General features: G+C 37.6%; 1 protein-coding gene across 6 annotated transcripts in view; it reads right to left on the bottom strand.

The window, feature by feature from the left end:
* Window positions 1-25,097, bottom strand: part of LOC112571409 (muscle calcium channel subunit alpha-1-like) — a 118,601-nt gene that overhangs the window by 38,184 nt on the left and 55,320 nt on the right. For 5 of the 6 annotated variants that reach the window (XM_025250340.1, XM_025250334.1, XM_025250338.1 and 2 more), the window contains exons 9-30: window positions 23,627-23,799; window positions 22,182-22,269; window positions 19,310-19,470; window positions 18,689-18,914; window positions 18,212-18,413; window positions 17,744-17,864; window positions 17,031-17,182; window positions 16,743-16,858; window positions 16,487-16,590; window positions 15,728-15,932; window positions 14,089-14,218; window positions 12,063-12,122; window positions 10,399-10,505; window positions 9,910-9,997; window positions 7,729-7,836; window positions 6,743-6,795; window positions 6,417-6,563; window positions 5,055-5,256; window positions 4,567-4,725; window positions 3,541-3,651; window positions 2,974-3,057; window positions 830-838 (exon numbers count right to left, since the gene is read on the bottom strand). In XM_025250340.1, coding sequence (XP_025106125.1) covers window positions 830-838; window positions 2,974-3,057; window positions 3,541-3,651; window positions 4,567-4,725; window positions 5,055-5,256; window positions 6,417-6,563; window positions 6,743-6,795; window positions 7,729-7,836; window positions 9,910-9,997; window positions 10,399-10,505; window positions 12,063-12,122; window positions 14,089-14,218; window positions 15,728-15,932; window positions 16,487-16,590; window positions 16,743-16,858; window positions 17,031-17,182; window positions 17,744-17,864; window positions 18,212-18,413; window positions 18,689-18,914; window positions 19,310-19,470; window positions 22,182-22,269; window positions 23,627-23,799 — 2,806 coding nt within the window. The remainder of the gene's footprint in view (window positions 1-829; window positions 839-2,973; window positions 3,058-3,540; window positions 3,652-4,566; window positions 4,726-5,054; window positions 5,257-6,416; window positions 6,564-6,742; window positions 6,796-7,728; window positions 7,837-9,909; window positions 9,998-10,398; window positions 10,506-12,062; window positions 12,123-14,088; window positions 14,219-15,727; window positions 15,933-16,486; window positions 16,591-16,742; window positions 16,859-17,030; window positions 17,183-17,743; window positions 17,865-18,211; window positions 18,414-18,688; window positions 18,915-19,309; window positions 19,471-22,181; window positions 22,270-23,626; window positions 23,800-25,097) is intronic. The other variant, XM_025250336.1, reaches the window with a different exon arrangement.

The following is a 25,097-nucleotide window of genomic DNA, read 5'->3' as shown; positions in this document are numbered from 1 at the left end:
GCAAAGCTCCTGGACAGACACCTCCCCTCCACCCCTCTGTTCTCTAATGTGCAACCAGGAGTGAACAGTCTCACATTTTCACGACAGCCTCATCATCCTCACTGACGACATAAGTGTAATGTCATTCTTACCAGAACATGTTCGTCAAGAAAACAGCCTGGCTTGCTTATACGGTGTTCACCAACCATGTAATATAGTAGTGGAAAATGTTTACAACTGATGCTAGCACAATACCCATATATAGTATGAAATACTCGGCTTTTTGTCGAGCTCAGAAGGGAATAGTTGAAGCAAAGGGCTGGGAGGGGAGGAGAAGTAGGGAGGTAGAGGAAAATGTGTCACATGAACCATTAACTAAGGGAAGCCTCTAGTGGGTCTAGTAGTAGTGTTAGTCTCAGCTAGATAGGTAGCACTTTACTAAGGAATTTCTGACCAGCAGCCGATGTCCATTACCATAAAGCTGCTACGGCAACATGGCACCAAAGCTGAAGCAAGGGAAAGCAGGTTTCACCAAGAACGTCACTTGTATTTCCCATAACCTGGGATGCATGTCAAGCACCGAGGGATGGAGAGGGTTAGGGAATAGATGGGCATGCTATGAGATGCGAGGATGGGGCAAGGGGTGGCTGATTCAAGGATTTGACCACTCATGCGGTGAGGTGGCTCTTTCATGCCAGGAATTACAAGCACTGTAAGACTAGGAACTGTTGCGGATCTTGTCCCTCCTGGTTGCCATGCACTGAAGAAAACATGCGTAGGGTTGCTAATGGAGGTCACATGCAGTTGGATTACACAATGCACAGGTAAGATCAGAAAATGTCCAACCAACCTCAGTTCTCTGTTAATGTACATCAGAGAAAGATTCAAAAAAGAAAATAATAAACAAAATTGAAAAATAACAACCAACCCTTTCAAACTCATTTTCCTTCTCTTTTAAAACTTTTGTTAAGGCAGAAAATGTGATAAAATACATATCATTCAACAATGGCTAATACAACCATGAAAACCAAGGCTGTGACACAGTCAGAAAAAAGAAAATAAGAGAAGACAGGAAACATCTGATCAAGCTCTTGTCAAATCAAGTCATAAATAAGGTCATATCTGTGATGAAAAATATAGCATGCGTGAATGCTGCCAACAGTGCAACAGTTTTAGAAAAAAGGCAATGTAAAAAAGAGGGGCGAGAACTGGAGCAGTGGGGCTGGGGGCCAAACAGAATCAAGTGGCAGGGGGAGCAAAAGGCATAGTCTACCAAGGGCAGCCACTCCAGCAAGCAGCCTTATCCACACCTTGGCACACCACAGACTGGGCTTGGGTGCTGCTGATCACCCAAAGTCCCAAAGAGATGGGCTCAAGACATCTGCTGTCATTAGCTGGCATAGTGCACACAGCATTCCAGTTAGTACGGTCAGTTTTGCTTCAACCGCATGCAGTCACTGGCTGTGCTTTTAAAGGTTAGTGCAAAAAGGAGGGGACAGGAGGTGCACTACATCATTCTCTTGTTGCCATTGCAACTGAAAAAAGTACAGAAACACTTTAGACTGCCTAAATTGACTGCATTAAGCATCTGATTAACTGTCTGATGAATAAATGCATGGTAGAGGGTGGAGGTCGGGGTGAGGGGAGATAATCAGGGTGAAAATATCCTGAGTACTCTGATGATAAGGTCTGGTCAACTGTAGCCATAGACAATGTTCACTCATGTTCCTTTGTGTGATTTAGCATGTTTATCTGATAATACACTAGGCACTGGCCACATATAGCAAACTGGTATTTCTTTTTCTTCTTCTTTTGTCTCTGAATACTACAGGCCTTGTAACAGCGTAAAGACTTAGAAATGCATGATGTTAATGGCAGTAAAATCTAATTTGCAGTGAGCTGGAAAACAGTGTTTAAAGGATGAATGCCTGGAAAAATGGGACTGTGTGAGAGAGTGAGAAAGAGTGTTTACATGTGGTCACTGTAATATAAACATTAATGAACAGAGAGAGAGAGTAAAAAGATTGAAGGAATGTCTACTTGCACCAGAAAGTTTGAAGAAAATATTATGCCAATGATGATAAATATGTATGACAATAATTACAAATATGTAAAGAGTAGGTGAGTGAAACTTTCAGGTCTTCTTGTTCAACATTTTGGTCTGACTGCAGCACAGAAAATCTGATCGTATTATGATTCAAGGATTTACCTGCATCTTTATATGCAAAAAGGAGATAAAAACTACAAGATTTTTTTTATTAGAATTGCCCCTTCTTGCTTCTGATCACTTGTGTGAAATGTAGTGCTCCAGCAATTAGTAGACATGTGCTGAGGGTGCCAACACGGCACTACTGCCACAATGCCACACTTATGCAGTGACACTGCTTTGCTTCTGTGCCACAAAAAAAAAAAGAAAAAAAAAACCAAACCGCAAACAAAGCAGACACCCAACCCTTTTCCTTGCTCTGTCATCTATGTGTTCAACAGCGTACAGGGGCTTGTGTTTGTGAAAGTGAAGGGGATGACAATAGTAGATATCTAAACCTAAAGGACATTACAAGCCCCCCTCCCTGTCCATTTTGTTTGTGAACAAATATTAAAAAAAGTACTGAGTGGAAACACAAAAGACTCAACATCGTGGCTAGCTCCAGGACACGAGATAAAAATGAATGTCCTCTTTTTGTATAAGACATTACCAGTTGATTTATGGGAAAAAAATTAAAGAATGTTGCAACCAAGAAAAAAAGGACATACTGATCTGATTACATTATGTGAGAATATTTTATTAGCTAGTCTGTGGTACTGAACATGGAACTGGAACAACAGCACTGGACAAGACAAAACGTGCCAAAGGATCAGTTAATGCCAAGAAGACTTTCAAAATAATCTATGTGAGACATGCCACATGGCCATAACTGTCTGTAAAATGAGACTAATTATGGTCAAAGGCTGATGCTGTTGTCAGCTGAGATGCAGCAACAGGTGTTCACTTACGTTCACTTCGGCATAGATGATGTCAATAAAGCTGCCGAGCACAATGATGAAGTCAAAAACATTCCATGCATCTCCAAAGTAGTTCTGCAAATGTTATCATCAGACAAAATGACTTTTTCCAGCATATATATTACCCTGATAGGAATTTTACACAGCAAAAAATGTATCAGCATAGAAACTGTCAACACAAAGTCTCTAGTTAGTAATTATGTTAGAAATATCTCCAAAAGTCTAAAATTCTTTGAGTCAAGTAAATCTCATGGTTAAAAATCGAAACACTTTCGAGTTTTCATTATATTCTGGTTTATTTTGTTTCCCCTAATGCACGACAATCTCAAATGCCTCTTCTTTATCTATTCTGTCTCCCCACTTAGTTTCTTTTTGCTTTCCATTGAAAGAATCTGTTAATGAACCCCTAAGGCTAACAACCTAATATTGTAGATGCTAGTATTTACAAAAAAACAAATTCAATATTTGCTACCTGTCTAATCTTCAAAAGACTTCAAAAACCATATCAAAACCAAAAAAGAGAGCTGCACTGCTCAAAATGAAGATAAAATGGCTGACCTTGAAGCGGAAGGCTGCAAGCTTGAGTAGGAACTCAAGTGTGAAAACACCAGTGAAGATCATGTTGAGGTAGTCCAGGGCATTTGTTAACTTGTCACTCTGATTGTGGTACTGCACATCACATGGAAAAGTCACACATTGTAATACACACTTGCTCTATAAATCTTTTAAGAAAACAATCAAGGACTATGCTAGCATCTGGCACATAATCAGCTAAAACATATAAAAGCACATGGTTACTTTGTCACATTGTGTGCCTTGTAACTTAAGACCTATAACTTATACATCTCTTACAGCTGTAGCATAATATAAGACATCTATATCACAAATGATTAGCTAGGAATAAACAACTCCTAGGCCATCTGCTCTCACAAAAGGCATCACAAATCTTAAATAGAACTCAGATCCTTCTTTCTGAATCGATACTGAGGTTAGGTTTAGAGCTTAGTTTAGGTTTCTGGTTAGTCATTTTCAAAACTTGACAAGTAGTGTAAGATCCTTTCAACAAACTGAAAACCAGGGTCTGAGAACCTTTCAGCACATGTTTAGAGTGCTGCTCAAGACACATTATATGAAGGTGTTATATCAGTTGAAAACATTACATCAGGTATTATTGGTTAAAAAACCCCACCTCACATCAAGGTGTTATTAGTAAAACAGTAGATCAAGGTTTTACGAGTTAAAAAAAAACAAACAACTATACATTATGTCAACAAAACATTCAATATCTTTCTTCCTCCTTTCTAAATGCAAAGGGAAAAAAAAAAACCTAAAAAAAATCTGTTGTTTTAATCTCAAGCAGCGTTACAGTACAGGCGGTGCTCAGGTTACGTTAGCCCCGAGTTACGATGTTTCGTGGTTACGACACATCTCCCATTTACTGTGTAAAGCCTTGTTTCCACGGAACAACATCGTAATTTGGGGACCGCCTGAACTGTAGTTACATAGTGTATATCTGTATAAGACATACCTTCATGTCCAGTGTTACAGTTTTATAGTTACATAATTTATCTGTATAAGACATACCTTCATAGCGAGCGTCACAGTATTTATCATGATGAGGACAAAGATGCCATACTCAAAGGCTTGTGAGGTCACAAACCACCAGATTTTGTACTGCCATCGTGCCTTGGGGATGTAGCGACGGATTGGCTTCACTTTCAGAGCGAATTCAATGCATTTTCTCTGTGAAATAGCACAATTAAAAAACTATTGCTATATTGAGAACAAAGCCATTTGTCTATTTTGAAGAAATATACATGTATAGAAGCAACAGAAGTAATGGTTTATTAAAAACTATCATTGAAAAAGTAGTTTGTGGGCTACACATGTACCTTCAGACACATGTCTGCACACAATCCACAAGAACCCATGTACCATATGAACAGATATATATATATAAACACACATTAAAAAGAGTACAGACCTCCAAACTATATACTAAGTTTTAATTTCCAAGATCACAATTTTGCTTCTTTCATGAACTGGTGGCATCAATTATCAGACTGTATTACCTGGTTCTTGTCCAGTTCACAGTTCTTGTACTCTTGTTCTCCCTCATTCTGGAAGGTGACGATGACAAAACCCACAAAGATGTTCACCATGAAGAAAGCAATGACAATGATGAAGATAAAATAAAAGATGGCCACAGCCGGTCGATTGTTCTGCACAGGACCCTTTCCTTCTTCGTATGAGTCAATGGACTGGTACAGTAGGCTGTTACAGGATTAAGAAGGTAGACTCTAAGGTTTTGAAATCCACAAGGGTTGATAAATAAAAATAATTTTCAGCAGATAGTTAATTCTTGAGAAAATAATCACAAGGATAAATACTTATGAAGTTATCTCTGGAAGCTACCAAATTAATTCTAATCAACTGAATCATCTCATGGAGATGAAAGTGGACACACTATGGGGATTTACTAGTCTCCAAGTTCTGCACTTGCTTGCTTTAGCTATAAAGCAGAGGTCTAGGTACTGTGTCAGTGCTTGTGTAATTGTGTGAGAGTTATGGTCTCATCAAGCAGAGAAAGACTAATATGTACATTTTTTTTTTGAATAAAATTTTATTTCTGTGACATCATAATATTGCATGCCAAAGAAGCAAATTGCAGTCAATGCAATCATGTCAACTGAGCAAATTACATACTATACTTCATTCACCATACTTCCTTGAGTATGTAAATGGGCATACGCATATGCAGTCATAATCTCTGGAGGGAGTAAATATGACCAGATAAAGTCAAACATTCAACCCACTCTCATGAAGACAAAAAGCTGGCCTTTCTGGTAAGGATTTTTTTAACAAATATTCCTTAATATTCATCCGGCATGTAAAATTCTTAATTAGAAAGCAATGTAGTATGTCATATTGCACACACTGACTTCACTTACAAGAGATCAGGATTAACACTGCTGTTGCAGCATTCCCCAAATTATATGCAGTTCTAAATCATCGTTCACGTGGAAAAGGAAAAATAGTTTCATTTAAGTAAAGCTTAAGAATGGCGAAAGTTGTCTCCACTCCTGCCTAAGCCTACATTCAGTTATATACTGCTATTGGATTGGCACACCTTCATGCATTTGTCGCACACAGACTATGCCAACATGCAAATCTTCGTAAATAATGATGAGTGAAGTACACTGTGAACATCAGCTCCACAATTCAGTGTACATGAGTAGCAGAAAACAATGGTCAAAGATATGTGAAGGACGAATGGAGCAGTGTTAGCAACATCTCTCTAAAACTATCATCCTTATTTTTTAAACAGCAAGACATCCCATATGTGCTTCCTCACCCACAGGACAGAATAAGAGTATGCTAAAATGAAATGTTAGAAAGTTCTAGATCTTCAAGAAAAACACATGTACAATTACCCTGGCCATCCTTCAAATGTGGCAACAGTGAACAGTGTCAACATTGCCTTGCTGACATCATCAAAGTTAAGCTCGCTTTCCTCCCAAAGACGATCCTTCACTTCAGGACTCTTAAAGTTCCCTTCTTTGTAGTCGATGTACTGACCTCTGTATTACAAGCCAAGCATCTTTATCACAAGAAACAATAGCATCAAAAACACATTCTAAATTTCTGATCAATGTGAAACAAAATATTTTAACAGTTTTCATGTCATAAAAAGCAACCCTGGTACAAATATGATAATCTGTAAATAAATTTCTGAAAAAATAATCAAAAATGATAATACCTGCATTCATCTTTGGTCAGTTTGGATGCATCAGTGCACCGTGAAAATTGTCCCTAAAAAAGAAAAAAAATCCAAATTAAACAATGCTATTTAGATCTAATAAAAAAAAAAGAAATCTTGGAAGTTTTAAAGAGAAAAGGGTACATAATATGTTTTGTCAGAAATCATCATCATCATAATAATAAAAATAAGATTTATATAGAACAGAACCCCAGCAGTTCCTGGTAACTCACTAAATCACTGCTGTGAGAAGGGGTTCCTGGTAACTCACTAAATCACTGGTTTTGTGTTCCGTGTAAGAGATTCAGAGCAGCCTCCACAGGTACAAGGTCTTGAAAGCCTATGTTCTCCTCTCTGTATCTGCAGGCTGAGGCCATATCTCACATTCACATAGCAGGACTGCAACTATGTGGGACTTGCACAGTCTGTACTTAGAAGCAAACCGGATGGTATTGATTCATCAAATCCTATCCAGTGTGGCTACTGCCACTGTCACTGATGCTATCCTAATTCCATTTTCTGCCAGCTCCTACATACCAATTATTGTTTTTCTCAAAATTTTTGATGTCCTCACCCTAAAGCTTGCCAATGAGGCATATGGTAGTTGCTGATCCAAGCCTCAACTGATTCGCCATGAAGTTTCTTCTGATTTGTTTATTCATATTTCTTGTTTTTAGGCACTACTGGTGGCACTTCTCTCTGTGATAGCACAACTGACACCCTTCCAAAGGATCACTTCAGTTGTCAACACATGGGCATTGGAGCCCTGGCCAACACTTTCACATTCGTTCAGCTGTAAGGTGGTTTACTCTCTTAGTTTTTATTTTTTCCCAAGATCAGCCACAAGGCAGTGGGACCATTTGCCTTTGGCTAGGGTGGAGGCTGAGTAGTGGCTTCCATATATATTTACAAAACTTCCACTCCACGATCAGCACATGTGTCTGTCCATGCCTGTGTACAACAGCACAGAGAAAAGCAGAACCAACCTTAAACAGCTGGACACCAATGACTGCAAACATGAACTGCAGGAGGAACATAACCAGCATGATGTTGTAGATGGTACGCACTGCTACAATTACACACTGTACAACGTGCTGTAAAACAGACAAAAGTAAAATTTTAACCAAAAAACATCTAAGCTTAAGGCAAGATGAAATCTTTCCGTTTAACACATGGGTTTTGCTTTGCCTGTATATATATATATAAAAAGACGCACCTTTTTCCTTTCAAAGCTTAGAGTATAGGCATAATAGCTTGGGTCCGATATGGACAAATAAGTCTGGCCCCTTCAGCAACTATTAACTCCAGGTTGCCCACCTACGGCTATAATATTCAATAATTTTTACTAGAAAACCCGTGTAAACAAAAAGGCATGAAATCCAGTCATTTAGCTAGTTGAATTGTGAATCACACTTGAAAGGGGTTACATCCCTTACATGAGAACAGGAAGAAGTTAATATGAAGATTTAACTTCTTCCAGATCTAACATTCTTTTCAAAAGTGATGGCAGCACAAATGCACATGTGATGACAATGAGCAATTTTTCATCATTTTCAAGCCTTTTACTGATTTTTAAGTTGTTTTGATTATTGTTAAGTTATGTTTATGCATTTCTATATAGTGTGTGGTCTAAAATCCACTGAATAATAGAGCTAAGCATTATAGTGATTGTCATTTGTGTGCAAGCTTGTATCAAAATTTTATTTTTGGAAATACAATTTGATATGAGCTTGTGACAAAAGTTCGCCTCTAGCATACAGTCTGACTCAGATGGCTTACATCTTAATTTTTTTCTTGGTTGGAAGGGGGGGGGGGATTAGTGTTTTACGTAGGCCAGCAACTATGGCTATATCATGGAAAGGTAGCCAGTCCTGTAAACAGATGCCATATGCAGAGAAAGAACAGCGAACCAGATCTTGGTTGAACCTGAAACTACATCAATGGATTTCAGGAGATACATATGATAATACTAGCTTCTGTGCGTTGTTTGCATGTTTTGTATGCTTCAATGCGGGCATTGGGTCATCATCAATAATAATAATAATAAAAAAAAAATAGCCTGGTCAAGGTTGTGTCACGTTTCAAGTAAATTCTATTTACACTACAAAGTTTCAAACATTCAGGGTGCACTGAAAGTTTTCACCTCAAAATGTTCACCTCAACATATTCCTGCAAAAAATTAATGCGATCCAAATCCATATTTAGTCATGATGGTACTTTGTCCCAAAATCGCAGAAACTTTTATCACCAAGATAATTGCTTTTGTCTAGTAGACGATGGAAGTCATGTGTAAAAATGGTTTTCCAAATGCTAATTTGATTAAATATCTGCTAAGAATCTTAGAAACATGAACAGATTTACTGCGATATATAAATTTTGCTTGAAACTGAAAGACTTTGTCTGATGCATACGATTTCAAGGATAGTCTGTAACGTGTTGACTTTTCTACAGGCACAAGAACCAGATAAGCAGTTATACTTTAAACTATATTTATGGACACTTCATACCACATACTTTCAACAAACATAGCAAAAAAAAAAAAAAAAAAAAACCAAAAAACCCCAACAACTAGAGTATTAAAATTAATTTTACGGCACAACCTATTTAAGGGCTCGAATTTTTGTCGCAAGCTCATGTGCCTAACTTTCTGTGGATTTACAAGAAAGTGCTATTTCACAATGGAATGTGGTAGGAAAGGGGTTTCTTTCTCACAACTTTGAATTTCAATTATAGTTTTGATTTATCTTCATGTCATGACTAGTTTTTTTAAAGACTTTTTTGATAATACCTTAGTATCTGAAGATCGCAATCGAAGGTCAAGGCCCAGAGTCAAGGTGTTATGAATAAATGCATCTCTCTCATGAACTAGATAGGATTATCTCCCATTGTTTTCCCTTTCCTTCTTCCCCCCCACCCCAAGTTCAGATAATAAGTTGGTGTAGTTTTTAAATAAACAAACAAAAATTTATCTATCTATACACATGTATTGCATGACTCTCTATTTCATAGATATGCAATACAATAGGTCTGCAGAATCCACATACATTCATATTTTCTATTTTCATTATTTTTGAACAAGGACACAATAGAACATTTATCCCTTTGAACAGATGATAATAAATAGTTTTAAAAAAAGAGAGTAATGCAGTCCTTGGATCCCATGTTACCTTAAGTCCTTTGGCTCTGTTGATGGCTCTTAGTGGACGCAACACTCTCAATACTCTGAGGATCTTCACCACAGAGATAGCTTCATTGCTGCACACAAGAGGACATGCATATCACATACACACACCCTCGTGGTTAGACACAATAACATTACACAGTTCTATTTCTTCAATGAAATTTCCACACCAATGTCTGAAAAACTATAAAATACAGTTTAATTTTGCTAACATTAATATACATAACAAGGCAAAAACTTCTGCTCTGTTGTCCTATGTTAGAAAACAGCCACAGTCAATGCTGTGTTATTTGCAACTCACCTCTTTACAATCAAGACTACAAGAAGAGACAAGCAGGCCTGTGCTTTACAGTATACAATTTATTATATTTTGTACATATCGTTATTTCAGTAATGGCCAGACAGATGCAGTGAGCCGGCCAGAAGCTATGACTGTAGTCACCCAGATTAGCTGAACAAGATGAAATAGACATACTCAAGAGGAAAGGAGATTAGGGAGACTGCAACCACAACCAGGTCTAACATGTTGAAGAGACTGCGGCAAAATGAGCCCTGGTGTAACACCATCCCATAGGTGACGAGCTGCACACACACAATGAAACATGGCAGCAAGCTAATCCTGTATATAAAAAAAACTTTTTGCACTCAATATTGCTACAAGGCTGATACAACATTACAAGAATGTTACATTTAACGCTGGTTAAAATTAAACAGGAGACACTGTTAAATTTAAAATATTGAACAAATTCAGACTAGGCAATCAGCTGTTTGTTAAGAATAATCAAAGGTGAAATGGTATCATTTGACCAGTGTGCAAAACCTGACAAAAATATAAGGCAAGGACAAGAAAAACACAAACTGACTTGAACACAGAGACGATGGTGTGACAAAAGGAAATAAAACAGAAGAACTGACATCAGAATGAAATGACTTTCAAGTTTACAAGAAGATGAAAAAGAAACAAATCTGGACGAATGATGTCTAAGAAAAGATCTAAAAATATAGTTCAACCCAGGTAAAGCCAAAAAAATATCACAAAGTTAATGTAGAAGTCCCCAGTGAAAATGAATTTAAATACATAAAATTCTTTGTTAAAGCAAGTGAATGTCACTTTTTGCAATGCATAATATACAATTAGTAACAACAAAATAAAAATTAATGAAAGTCATTCAAAGACAACATTATTTTTAAATATTAAGCTACAACGTTTGCACAAGGAAGCACCAGCATCACATGAAGAAGCTTCTAAGGAAGAGAAAGTGAGCAACAATTTTTAAACACAAACTGTGAAGTTACCACTCATGTTATTCAAAACATCCCAAGACAGAGTCTGCCAGGAAGAGATAAAGTTCTCACAAATAAAGAATCACACTACTTTGTAAAGCAATAAAGTAATCATATATAAGAATCACACTACGTTGTAAAGTGATAAAATATTCACATATAAAGAATCACATCACTTTTTAAGAAGTGTACAAAGAAAACCTTAACTGTGCAAGGATTCAAGTAAAGAATACAAAACATCACAAACTGTCTTAAAAAAAATTAGATCCTCAATGAAAGGGATAAGGGTGGGTGTATGACTGACAATAAAATCACACTGAGAACCTAATCTTTAACTACTAAAACTTCACAAAAGTCTGGAAACTAACCTGAGGTAAAGTGATATTACTTTTACTCAAGGGTTCAAGCATTCAAGCAATAAATAATGACAGCAATCACAAAGAAAACCATAAAAACCAAGGAAATAAATTCCTCAAAGATCAATGACTAGATGACAAGCCACAAAGAAAAGCAAAATGGTTTATTTAAAACTTGAGATTGATGCTCTTTCTATCCAACAAGCAAGTTCTGAAAGAATAGAAATAAAGTTAGCTGTCCATACAAACATAGGGAATGGGGTAGAGCAGATTTTCCAATTCTTCATTCACACAAATAAAGACAATCACCCCCCCCCCCAAATCTTTACACACACACAAAAACACACATAGAGATTCCTACAAGTTTGGCATGCGAGTCGAGAAGCATAAAAAGTTGGCCACAACACAACAAATATGATGTCGAGAAAAACTAGCAGGTATATAGCAAAAAGAGACAACCTCATACATGCCAGAACATTGCACATGAAAAGAATCTCACTTTGATTATGATCTCAACTGTGAACACGCTTGTGAAGAAGTAGTCAAATTTGTTGAGAATCTGAAATGCAAGATCGCATATAAGACATTGAGGATGAAGTCAGAGAGATTTTGATAAGATGCATATGGCTACAAAATGTGTAAAACCCCCCCAGTCTACGAGGTTAAAAGCAGCACTTTCAATGTTATATATCTAAGGAATAAAATCTTTCTGTTCCACTTTCGCTAACCCCCCAAAAAAGACCACTTACAAAAAGAGCCCTTCCTTGGTTTCAGATGAACAAATTGTAACTTTGGTGGCTTGCCATCAGAGAATATCTGACAGGTGAAATGCTTGTAACTATTTTGAATTAAATATTTTAAACAAAAATTAGAAAAAAAATTGCTTTATGCAGACTAAATGACCCTCTTTTCTTCCTTTTAAGCATATACACATGCTACTTACTACATATGCAGCCTAAGCACTGGTGGTTTGAAGAATAGAAACAATTCACAAACAACGGCTATATAAAACATCAAGCTTATTTGCTTCTTTCTGGAAGAAAAGCTTAGAAGGCTAGACATAGGAGTAAAATAGTGTAAAACCTCCTTATTAAGATGTTCCCTATTACAACCTTCTCTTAGTTACCACCCAAATATTTTTTCACAAGCACATTTTGTATATAAATTTCATCTCTATTACTACTACCTCCCTCCCCTGAATTACAACAGAGTTTGCATTCTATCATGACATTTCTGCAGAAGTCACATGCTGAAAAAAAATTTAAGTACATTTAAAATAAACTGCATCTGGTCAATTGTTTACCCTATATTACAATTTTCTGAGGTTGAACTGATTCTGTAATGACTGTATCGTCCCAACACCAAAAGCTGAATCAATTCAGACCCAAAATAAGAATCGATCCAGTGACAGGAGTTGCTATTAATATCAAAGATTACCCACAGAGCTATGCAATGTTTGAGCAAGTTCATCCATCATCTTACTCAGCAAAAATGGCTATGTGGCAATATTCATTCAGATAACAAATCACACAATGGCATATAGTGGCATTTTCTCTTAAACCATTGTTTTTTGTTTTCTTTTGTTTTAAAGAAAGGCCTTTGTCAAATTATTCTTTAGTTTGGAGATTCGTATTAAATGTATATTCAGACATGAAATAAAACTATACAACGGTGCAAAAACACAATCTTCTCTAAAATCAAGTTTAAAAAAAACTTTGCGGTTTCCTTATTTTTGAGCATGGAGGTTATTACTAAATGAATATGCTTGGCTTGAATGATGTTTGGCTAATATGAAACAGGTGTCATTGCTCGGGCATTCATTGAGCCTGGGTCTGGGTCAACTTGACTTTTGGAGCTCGGAAGATGTAGTCTTGCGTGGGAAGGTACGGTCATGACTGAGTTGATTTAAATGAGGTGTGAGGTTACTATAGTCAAAGCTATATGGTTTCTGGTTGAAATGACTGGCTTCCCTATTCACTGTCCTCTTTACCATTGAGCATCAGTCGGTTGTTTCATGAACTACACTTTACAGAAGTCATGTTTATGACCAACTGTTTATGCTTTATTGTGACCTTTTTGCAAAAATTCCCTTCAAAAATATAAATAGAGCATTTTAAGACAACATTTTTGTCTACCATGGTACATATGTATTGATTGGTTACTGTTATCTGGAGAGTTAGTTTCCCCACAAATCTTCAGTCAAGCACAACAATGGCAGAATAAGCACGACCAAGTAAAAGCATAAAAAAAATGCATTAGGATATGATTTTTTTTTAAAGAACTTTATTCAAAATTTAAATAAATGAACTTGAATTGATAGGTGTTTGAAGGGATGAATCCTGGAATGAAAGCAGACTGGTTGATCTCCCAGCTACAACATCCCCCACTCCCTTCAGTTATGACCTGGTGTGGTGGTTTCTAGTGAGCCTTAATAGGGAGGTTTTACTGCAGTTTCAAACAAATTAAACAAATACAAAAACCACAACTGGCTTCAAGCTCCCTTCATGTACAATAATAGTACTAACCAGATTTCGTGGTGAATTGCTACGGAGAGGGTCCTCTGCTGCAAGCATGCCACTGCTGATGAGAATACAAGCCAGGACCACATTACCAAAGTAGGAGTGGTTACAGATCCTGTGGCACAGCACTCTGAATCTGTGACAGACAGGTGAACTGTTTATCTTGTGCCTATGCATGCACCAGGGAACTAGTCCCAGCACCTATGCTAGTGTCTTACATTCATACCTGCTTAGGCACTTGCTGTTTCCCTGCACATTTAAAGGGATACTCAACTGTATGATGCACTCTGTTTGTAAGGCTTGTAAGGCTCTGTCTTTCGGAAACTGATGAAAAGAAAATTTTGAATCTTTTCCCATCTTTTCGTGGCAATCGGGTGCAGCACATTCTCGAGGCATGGTTCTCACTATGGAAACTACACGTCATAGGGTCATGTGACAGAGAACGAGACTTCGTGGAGGCAAAAAAAAAAAAAAAAAAAAAAAAAAAAAAAAAAAAAAAAAAAAAAGAGTGTAATTTCTCTTATTAAACACAACATTCTACTAAAAATCTTCAACGTTTTCCACATGAACACACATATAAATAGACGAGATTCAAATTTATCCTACTCTTTACGCGATTCTAAGCAGTTTTATTTTGCCTTTAGAATCCCTTTAAGGCCAGACAGTTTACTTCAGATATTTTTAACTGGCTCTTGAGGGAGAGAGCAAATTGGTGATGGTTCTCATCTTGTTTGTTGTCCTCACCGTTTTAAGGCCTTCCTTGGTTTCTTTTCCCTTTAGTTCCACAGTATGCTCGTACATACATTTTGTGTGTTTGTGTATTTGTATGTGTCCGCACCTGTTGGGTGGATTTGTCAGACACACATCTGACAGTGTGGTCAGTTCATCCATTGGTAATCAATTTCCTTGTGTTGGGAATTTCTCCTTTTTAAAAATTTTCACACCATTCATTTTGTTTTTGCTCTTAACGCATTGCTTTCGTCCTGCTTGCGGTCAGCTGATCACGCTACACCTCCAAGCACCCGCATTGCCTGGTGCCAAGAGGCACATTGTTGTTTTATTTTTTACCCTTAAAGTGCATTATTTTGCTAAAAAAATGCGTAATTTAGATAGTTTACACATTTCTGAAAACAATTATCTTCCTTGCATATGAAAGGAAGTGTGTTGTAAAGGAAGTTTGGGAATTTTCCCAGGCTGCCCTTTCTCTTCCATTTGGAAACATGGCAAGGAGGTTCATGACTAGAATTCTGGCACCTTTCCAATGCATCATTGTGAACTTCTAAGGACAAAAACAATGTGTGTTCATTTCTTCTTGATTTGCAAACATGAAAGTCTACTTCCTGGAGGTCTAAGTTGTTCTTGGATGATATTATCTATGTAAACATGTGTTGTGTGAACTTTTTCAAAACTCCACTTCATGAACCTGATTCTCTTTGGATTATCATATAAAATGAGTTTTCAAGCAAGACTCAGGTAACACTCAACCTGTTTAATACAATTTGATCCATCATTATCAATTTAAATTATTCTTCTACCTCTTTTAATTATTTTTTTTTTACAATTTTTTTAAGAAGGGGCAAAACCATGCGCAACTGCAAATTTTCTCTCATTCCCTCACTCAGCACATGAGTGTAAATAACAGTACCTGTTTGTTGAGGAAAAGAGAAAGAGAGAACTAGCTGGAGGGATGGGCTTGACTTTGGAGGGAATGTGCAGCTCCGACATACGACGAGGTCGAGCTGTTGAGTGTGTCTCCTCCTCCTCCTCTTCCTCCCCTTCTTCCTCCTCTTCTTCTTCCTCTTCTCCATCTTCTGCCTCTTCATCTGTGCCCTCATTCTGCTCCTCGTCATCTGCAAAGATGTCAAAACATGATTTTTTTAGGCTCCTTTTTTCCCTTTTTCTTTGGAAAGTCATGATGGCTAAACAATTGGTGAAATAAAAATAGTTTTAGAAAGAGTATCCAGTAAGCAAATCCGACAATGGGCATACATTAAGGGTGCCATCTCTAAAATTCTCTCCACCTAAAGGTGACTCGGTAGTCTTTCTGCTCTCAAGCCATCCCTAAATCTGATGAAGAGCAAAATAAGGATTTTTTTGGTCTCCCTCAATCTCTCAGTTCTTCACATTTAGCCCATTTATGCATCACGTTCAAAAAATGTTTTTCTCTTGCTCCTTGAACATCTGTAGGTTACACATGAATTTTATGCACAAATTCAAAAATTTCAACCTCCGGCATAAATGGGTTAAAACCAGGTGTCTGATCTCTTTAAAGTCTACATTTTCTTGCTCATCAGGCAAGCAGATGTGGTTCTTTGATTTTGCATGCTTAAGTGAACAGTAAAGAGATAAATAAGCTTTATTTTCTTGTTCCCTTGCATTTTACTGTTTGTAGTCTCTGACTGACCTCTGATGGGGACGCGGTGACTGTTGCGATGCTGGCCTGATAAATCTCTCTCTGGACTGAGGTCAATTCGAACATGGTGGTCACTGTTTTCCTTTGCATAAGATCTGAAACATAAAGAATATGACTTAGACTTACTGAACATTGGTTTTGACATCCCTGTACCTCACTGAGTTCCCCAAGTCTCTCGACACTGATATTACTGATCCTAATTTGTGCAAATTAACAATGCACCAATATATGTTTAAATGGAACAAACCTTCTGCTGCGGTTACTGCTAGCAGCACTGGGTTGGCGGCTAAGATGATCTTTAACTTCACTTTCATTGTTGTCATTGCCGTTCACATCTACTCCCTCGTCTTCCTCATTGTTTGGCTAAAAAACAAAGATATGTAGTCTCTTTCATTACCTCTCATCATCTTAACAGCCTTATCAAAAGACGTGAGAAAACTATAAAACTTTAAAACAACACTCAGCACACCCTTCATGATGTGTAGATAATAGACCACAATCTTGTCACCTATCCATCCCCTTGTTCCTAACTCACTTGTCCCTCCTTCTCTGGAGACTTGCTCTTGGAGCGCCGTAATGATCTTGCACGCTCCTTCTCCTCCTCTTTCTCTTGCTCTACTTCCGTCAGGCTCTGGGCATCAGCAAGGTTGTCCACAGCAATGGCCAAGAAGACATTCAGCAGGATGTCTTCTCTCTGGTCAAGGACCTTACAAACTCAATCACTACAAAGATTTTATTTCAGCCAAGTGACCATGCCCAGGAACATGCTGCAGCAAAGACCAAACACACAAGCTCATTGATCCCATTAAACAGACATCACCATTTAAAACTGTAGTAAACAGAGAGGCAGGATGGGGGGAAGCGAGAGAAAAAGAACGAGAGAGAGAGAGAAACTCCTCTTCACTCCAACTCTAACCGAAAAAAAAATTGTCTGTAAGAGCTCTCTGTAATCACTTCTGTCACTGAGAATGAAATTATGTCAGGCTCTTTGTAATCACTACTGTCATAGAGACTGAAATTCTCTGTAAGGGCTCTCTGTAATCACTGCTGTCATAGAAACTAATATGATGCAGGCGAAGTGAAAGTGATGCAGATGCCAGAATGTAAAAATGTAGTTTTGAGAAAAGAAATAAACAAAAAGAGATGAAAAGGGAGATGAACAATAACAAAATAATCACCATGGACTGTGAAACTACATATAGGATGTGTTTGACAGGTATTTAAATGGCATCTTGATGACAAGGATACAGTTACCACAGATGAAAAGGACAACAAAGTACAGGCAGACAGTGACGCCAAACTCCTTAACACCACCATATGCTTGGATGCCGTCATACATCACCACGTTCCAGTCTTCACCTGTCAAGATCTGAAAAAAAGAAAAAAAGGTCATCAGCATACCATGTAGCAAGCAACATAAACAGTATGAAAACAATTTAAATCAACACATGTTTAGTTAGTTTATTTCTTGTTGCTCCTTTGAGGAGCATAGGGCCACAACAACACCTCGCCAGCAGACCCGGTTTTGGGCAGCCCCCTTCAGTTGGGCCCATGTGGTTCCGATGTTCAAATCAACACATGCTATGACACAATTGCAAAAGTGTGAAAGGAGAGGAAAAAAACCCAGACAAAAATGTGTGAGAAAAGAGGAAGTAGAAAATGTGGAGTGCTTCAGAGACAAAGGTGTGCAAAACAAAGAAAAAAACTCTGACCAACCTGGAACACTGTGAGCAAGGACTGCCAGAAGGTGTCAAAGTTGCTGCGGGGTGGATTCTCTGTGTTGAACCGACCACCAAAGAGCTGCATGCCAAGTAGAGCAAAGATGACGATAAACAGAAACAGCAGCAGCAACAAGCTGGCAATGGAACGCATACTGTTCAGTAAGGAGGCTACCAGGTTCCGCAGTGATGACCAATACCTGTCTCCATCCATGATGCAAACACACATAAATACACAATCATTAATATTGCTGAGATTAAAATTACAAGCAGAGAGCATTGCTAAAATATTTTGATTATCACACAATATGAAAAAATAACTGTAAAATGATGACAAGCAAACTAGTATACTTCAACACTTATCAACATATCCCTATAAGGACCTTATTACATGTATTTTGATTTCAGTAAGCTGCCTACTATGCCTCATAAAAGAACTACTGACTATCTGTATTCTAAAGTGGTATTCACAAACCGTGTTGCTTTGAAGACACGGAGCAGTCTGGCGCAGCGCAGCACAGAGACACCTAGAGGTGGCATAACATCAGTGTATAGAAAGATGACCTCCAGTATGCTACAGATGACAACAAAGCTGTCAAAGCGGTTGAAGAGCGAGACAAAGTAGCCCTGGAAACCAAGGCTGTACATCTTGAGAAACATCTCCATCGTAAACAGCACCACGAAGAACAAGTTGGCAATGGCTGAAATCATAGGATAAGGTTTTATTGAAACAGAATAAGGACTTGCTTTTCACAAAATACAAATCATGAAACACAATAGACAACAAAGTATTAAATTATATCATGCATAACTCCTTTCCTTCCAAAAAAAAAAAAAAAAGGTGATGATTTGTATGGCTTTACACTATTTTCGCATGTGTAATCATAATAATTATGTTTAAATAAATAAGAAAGCGAATGAAGCATACTTGTGACTTATTTAAGGATTGTTCTTCGATTTCTCTAGATGATACTATCCATGCAAAATATCTGCTAACATAAGAACATGTATAAATACATGTATGAATAATGAGTACAAAACAAACCCACCAATACCACATCTTAACAGTCAAGATAATACAACCAGAAATTCTCACCTTGAAATTCGTCCAGCCATTGAGGTTGCTCATAATGTTCAGAGGTCAGTACACAGGTATTGAGAAATACAAGAACAATTACACCCCAGTAGAAGGCTTGAGACTTGACTATTCTTCTACAGAATCTGCGACTTCTCCTGTTGAACTTCTGAAACCTCAATCTGCAAAGGCAGGATTTTAAAATTAAACCTCAGAACCAAGAAGCAGGAAAAGGCAATGTTCCCTTGTACTTATATTACAACTGCCTAATGGATTTCTAGTCTCTGAAACTGTTCCGTCTAAGAGTTGGTGACTGTCTTAAGAAGGCATACTATAAAGACTACCTTCAATCTATCTAAAGTAGGGGTGGGGAAGGTCTGGCCCGGGCCGTAGGCAAAGACTGTACTTTAGAAAGATGCATCATAAAGCACAATCTCCTATATAAAAAGCAAGGACCGAGTTGCAGCATGCGTTCTTTGTGCCAGTCAAGAGTGTTCCTGCAAGGGAGATAATTTCAAACATGGAAACAAAAGATGTGGGATATTGAGTTCTGCTGAATAAATCAAAGTTCAGTGATGATTGCATTGAATGATAATACTTTAGTGTTTTTCTTTTTCTCATCTCACACTTGTGTTTCAACATTTATATGTTACAACTAGGAAAATTATTATTCTAATCAAGACTTATATTGGTGCTAAAATCTCTCCACAAAAGCTAATCCTAGTATAATTACAGTCGGACCTCGATAAGTCAAACTCAAAGGGACCCGAAAAAAAAATTCGACTTACAGAGTTTTCGACTTAGGGAAAATGGTGTAATAGGCGCAGGTATTTGGCCGGGAACTAACAATTAATTTGATATAGGGAGGTTTTCGACTTAGGGAAGGTCGACTTATCGAGGTCTGACTGTACTCTATTTCATTGATCTATTCACCATGTTTATAGATTTATGTGCATCTATCCAATAATATGTGTGTAATCATTATTATAACTTTCATTCACAGAAAAAGAAATTTAAATGTTACATTTACACAAATATGTAAAAATCTATTAATAAACATAAACAAAACACTATTATAATACAACATTAATATACATCTTCCTGATAAAGAGAAAAAGGTAAAGAATGAAGAAAAAGAAAATAAGAAATTCCACTGAAATTCTACTGATTCAGAATGACAATTTATACTGACAGCAAAGTATTTGCTAAATGTTCCCACCCACAAAAATTTACAATAATAATACTAGCAAATTTATAAAGCACCTTTCTCCAGAATACGCCAGACCAGACTCAAAGCACTTTGAATAGAGGCACATGGGGACACTTTTTCAGGGTGGCATCTTGATGAATACATAAATATGCAAGCAAAATGCACAACAGAATAAAGTTGATTGAGAGAGTGCTTCACCCACTATCAAAAGTTCAAAGCAGCTCCCCCTCCCCGACATCCAATGGGCGGTTCAGTGACACAACAGTTAGTGCCTGTCAATAATACATTGAATGTTGACTGTCCTGAGTTTAGCTCTCATCTTGCGCACATTGTTCTTTCTCCTCTACATATGGCATTTGTTTACAGGGCTGGCTGCCTTGCCGTGATATAGCCTTAGTTGCTGGCTCGCCGTAAAACACCAACTCCCCCTTCCCCTCCAAATTATTATTATGGACAATAAAACAAAGAAACCACTGTATGCCCCTGTACTAAGCCATTTATGTAAAGAAGGTGAAGGCCATTAAGCACAGATGCGGTCAATTGCATGGAATCATCTATAAAAAGTTTTGCTTCAAAAAGTAGCTGAAAAGTTATTAGGACTCGCGTATGGAAGCTCAAATCGCAATTCCCAGTGCTGTGGACCAGTCTTTGCAGATAGAAACATTGTTCCATCTGCAGCTAGTAGAGCAAATGGTCACTGCAAGATCAGCCTCCCCATTGCATATGAACCTTGCAGTAAAAGGAACATTAACAAATTCACCTCCATCCTCTAAAACATTAAGACCCAGTATATTGGGAGGAAGAGGAAAAGCTAGAGAAAAAAATACGGACTTTACAACCCCGAAACTGACCTGAAGTTTTAAGCCATTTTCTGAGGCATATGAAAGTAACAAATAAAGGACACTTTACTGGAACCCCCAGGGGAAGAGAAGAGTTGGGAGGCTGAAGCAGACTTGGAAAAGAACAGCTGAGAGTGAGGCAAAGGACATCGGAACCACCTGGGCCCAACTGAAGGGGGCTGCCCTATACCGGGTCTGTTGGCAAGGTGTTGTTGCGGCCCTATGCTCCTCAGAGGAGCAACAAGGAACAAACTAAACTAAGCTTATATTTTTCAAATGCACATTTAGCACAAAGAATTTTTAATCCCAGCCAATTTCTTGTGGACTCTTTCACACTTGCTTGCAAAAGCTGACTTTCTCTGTCCTCTTGCTTTTGCCATTTGGTCACAGCCACATGGCCAGAAAAATCCAGACAGACTTAGCAATGAATGTTTATTCAATGTCAGTAACAAATGTCTATAAGTCAAAATAACTCATAGGTGGTAGGGTGTCAGTAGACAGGTATGCTTGGGAAAGTGTGGCCATCTTGAATCAATGTAAGCTTGGACTAGCAACCAGTGAAGCTTGTAGATGAGGGACAGTTTTTTGCCTATGGAAGAGAACAGGAGTGGCCTTATTCTGATCCCTTTTTGTCCAGTAGGCAGTAAAGGATATTGATGAATAGAGGGCTGCAGTAATCCAGTTGGAACAACACAAAAACAGACATGAGAGTTTAAGTGGCAGGAACTGACAGGAATAATTTTTTTAATATAATGACTTTTCATGTTTTTCTTTATGGCCTTTGGTAAATGCACTTTTATATATAGGGTCAATCAATATAAGATACACTTCACATTATGCTCACTGTTTCTGCTGAAACCAAGACTGCTGCATTTCTTCAGCTTCTTCATCTTGCTCCTTTTCTGCTGAATCTGTCTCACTGACCACTTTGGCTGTGATAACATAATTCAAGAAATGTACATATTATCTTTAATAACAATGTCAAAAACTAAGGAATTTATATTGCTACTGCCATTTTGACTCAGAATTTCTATGACTAAATCTCTTTTTCCTGTCATGCACAGAACAAGTTTATTTATGATGTGCTCTAAAGATCAGAGCGGGATATTTTTGTTATAATGTAAACATGCTGTTGTCAGTGGTGTGGTCTGAAGATCACCTTAGCATGGAAAGGGAGGCACAGGAAATTTCCATGGCATGTTTTCAGCAGCCAACACAGTTTAAGTTTAAACAATCTGAACAAAAATGAGCTCACAAATACTTACTCAAAGTGTTGCAGAGTTCTGTGTTTATATGACAAACATTGCTGGACACTTACTCAGGTAGATAACATGACTTTTAATAGGTATAAAGGACACTGTATGATTGAAGAGTTGATGCTGGACTTGTCTATGGGTTTTGTAAAGATAGCTTACTTTTGCTCACTGTGTGTGACAGAGAGAAAGATGAAGAGAGGATGTATGTGTGGGCAGGTAGACTAATACCACAACCTGTGTGTGTGTGTGTGATATTTTATTAAATGTTAAAGCACAGTATGCTTACTATAGCATAGGACATTCACAGAAAACTCACCTCTACTATTGAACACTGCCAAAGACAAAGATAACACATTTTCTTTTGGTCATGTAGTTTTCTGGTCATGATACGAGTAGTCTGAACAGTACTGTACATATCTGTTTTAAAGTAATTGGTATCAAGCAGAGGTATTTGACTTTTATGGTAGTCAGAAAATTGTCAGAACAGCTACTTGCATATTGTCCACACTTTGTTTTAAGAATACAGGTAAATGTTAAGCTATATCTATATGCAAACATAATCAGCACTTGAAATCATTTGTGCTGTCTGGAGTGCAGCTGGTAAAAAACAAACTGTTGGTTGTGCAAGCAAGTGGGTGCATGATGTTGAAGGTGTGCTTTATGAATATTTTTAGATGTAGAATTGCGTGTTTTTGTGACCTATGATGAACCACTTGCTTTGTCCCTGTATTGCAACTAGCACTTGTTCTTTTTTAATGTTTTTTTTTGTAACTAAGCACACTTCCTAACTTGTAATTGCCTGTTAAGATAAATAAAGTTGGTTATTTTTTAAATTCTACCATATGGTGGGAAAGAAAGGTTGACTCCTAGCAAAGAGGTCAAGAGCATCTGCTTCTATCTGACCCAACAAGTATCCTTACGTCTCTCTGCTGTATCCAATCCATTATTTCCCACCAGTGAAGTTTGGACTTTAACTTTAGAAAGTTAGATGCGAAGAACCTAAAACAGCAATTAATATAAAGGCTGCACTCACAATGTCTGGGTGTTGTGCCCTCCTCTCCTTCCTCTTCGTTCTCTGGATCAATGTCCTCAGCCTGTGTGATCCAGTCTAGATAGCCCCTCAGGTCTTCCTCCAGCTGTTGTTTTTCTCGTAACTTCTGAAAATCACCTCGTGCCTTCGCCTTTTCTCTCTCTTTTGAGAACTCACTGCAGCCCACAAAAATAGACTACTCAAATATCTTATAGTGTTTTTTTAGACATAACCTTCTTTTCAGCAATAAGTAAATAAATTAAAAAAGTAGAGGTAGTTAGTTCACACTGTTTTAGTAGGTTTTTTTAAATGAAAAATAATGAAAACTGTGCACTAGAAAAAAAATATAGCCCCCATCAAGCATGCAGTACTTACTAATGCATATGTAAGCTAAACAACTGACAGTAATGCAAAAGGGGACACAGCTTGTTTCACTTCCTAATAAAGATTAACAGGAACATCTGATGCATATTTGGCTTTTGGAGCTTTGAGAACAACAGTGCTTCTTTTCATCTTAAAGCAGACTACTCCAAACTGAACAGCATACACAATGTGATGTAGTTTTGTGAAAATTCTCTCACTTTCCAACATATTATACACTTTTGATTTTTGTTATGACTCTTGAAAATTACCACGTGAATTTAAAATAGCATTAGTTCTTTATTCTGTCAAATGACACGGCTTATGTTATGAGTATATGCAAAATAAACAGCAAATAAGGGCTTGGAACTAGACTAGAAGTGCCTTATTTGCTGTGAATAAAGACTGCCCCTCTGCCAATTGCTGTCATGGTTGACAACATAACTAAGTGGCATTAATGTAGAGATTTGGCAGCATTATTCACACCGTTCTATTTGAAAGCAATTTTTGGTAAGTTCACACGTTTATTTCATGCTCTGCAGTTCATTTAGTATGAAAAATGCCAATAGATGGTCAGAAAATTGAGCTGACTAGATGCAGTGGAGTACATAATTGCTGTATTACTTTCTGAATGTTTGGCAGTCATATTTTCATGTTTACTTGAGACATTTTGGTCAATAGAAGATTGTGCTACATGACCACAAGCCTGAATTCTGTTGATGTCATGTCGATTGTCCGAAACTGTGCAATTTGTGTGGTCATGTGACTTTAACTCTCACGTTGGTTTGGAAAACAACAGCTGTTGGTGTATAGAAGTGACTTGTAAAATAAGAGCAAATGATCTTTAGGAAGATTTACTTCCAAGTCTGAAAGTCAGACATCTGATAACATCACTATCAGCTCCACTGTTCATCTTCAGCTCGCAGGGACAATACCTGGCTGTCTACTATGACCAACAGTACATATACTACATTAGGCAGGTGGTGAAACTTTAGCCACTGAATTATGCAGTCTAGTCAATGATAGAACATCAGGAAAAAATTTTTTTTTCTCATGGTTATGCAAAAAAAGCATACATCAAAAGAACATGTAACAATTTTTTATGTCGATCTGA

Source organism: Pomacea canaliculata, linkage group LG9, assembly GCF_003073045.1.
Source record: "Pomacea canaliculata isolate SZHN2017 linkage group LG9, ASM307304v1, whole genome shotgun sequence".
In the NCBI taxonomy this organism is placed as follows: domain Eukaryota; kingdom Metazoa; phylum Mollusca; class Gastropoda; order Architaenioglossa; family Ampullariidae; genus Pomacea; species Pomacea canaliculata.
Note: the sequence above shows the minus strand (reverse complement) of the source record. Positions and strands in the feature narration are given on the sequence as shown.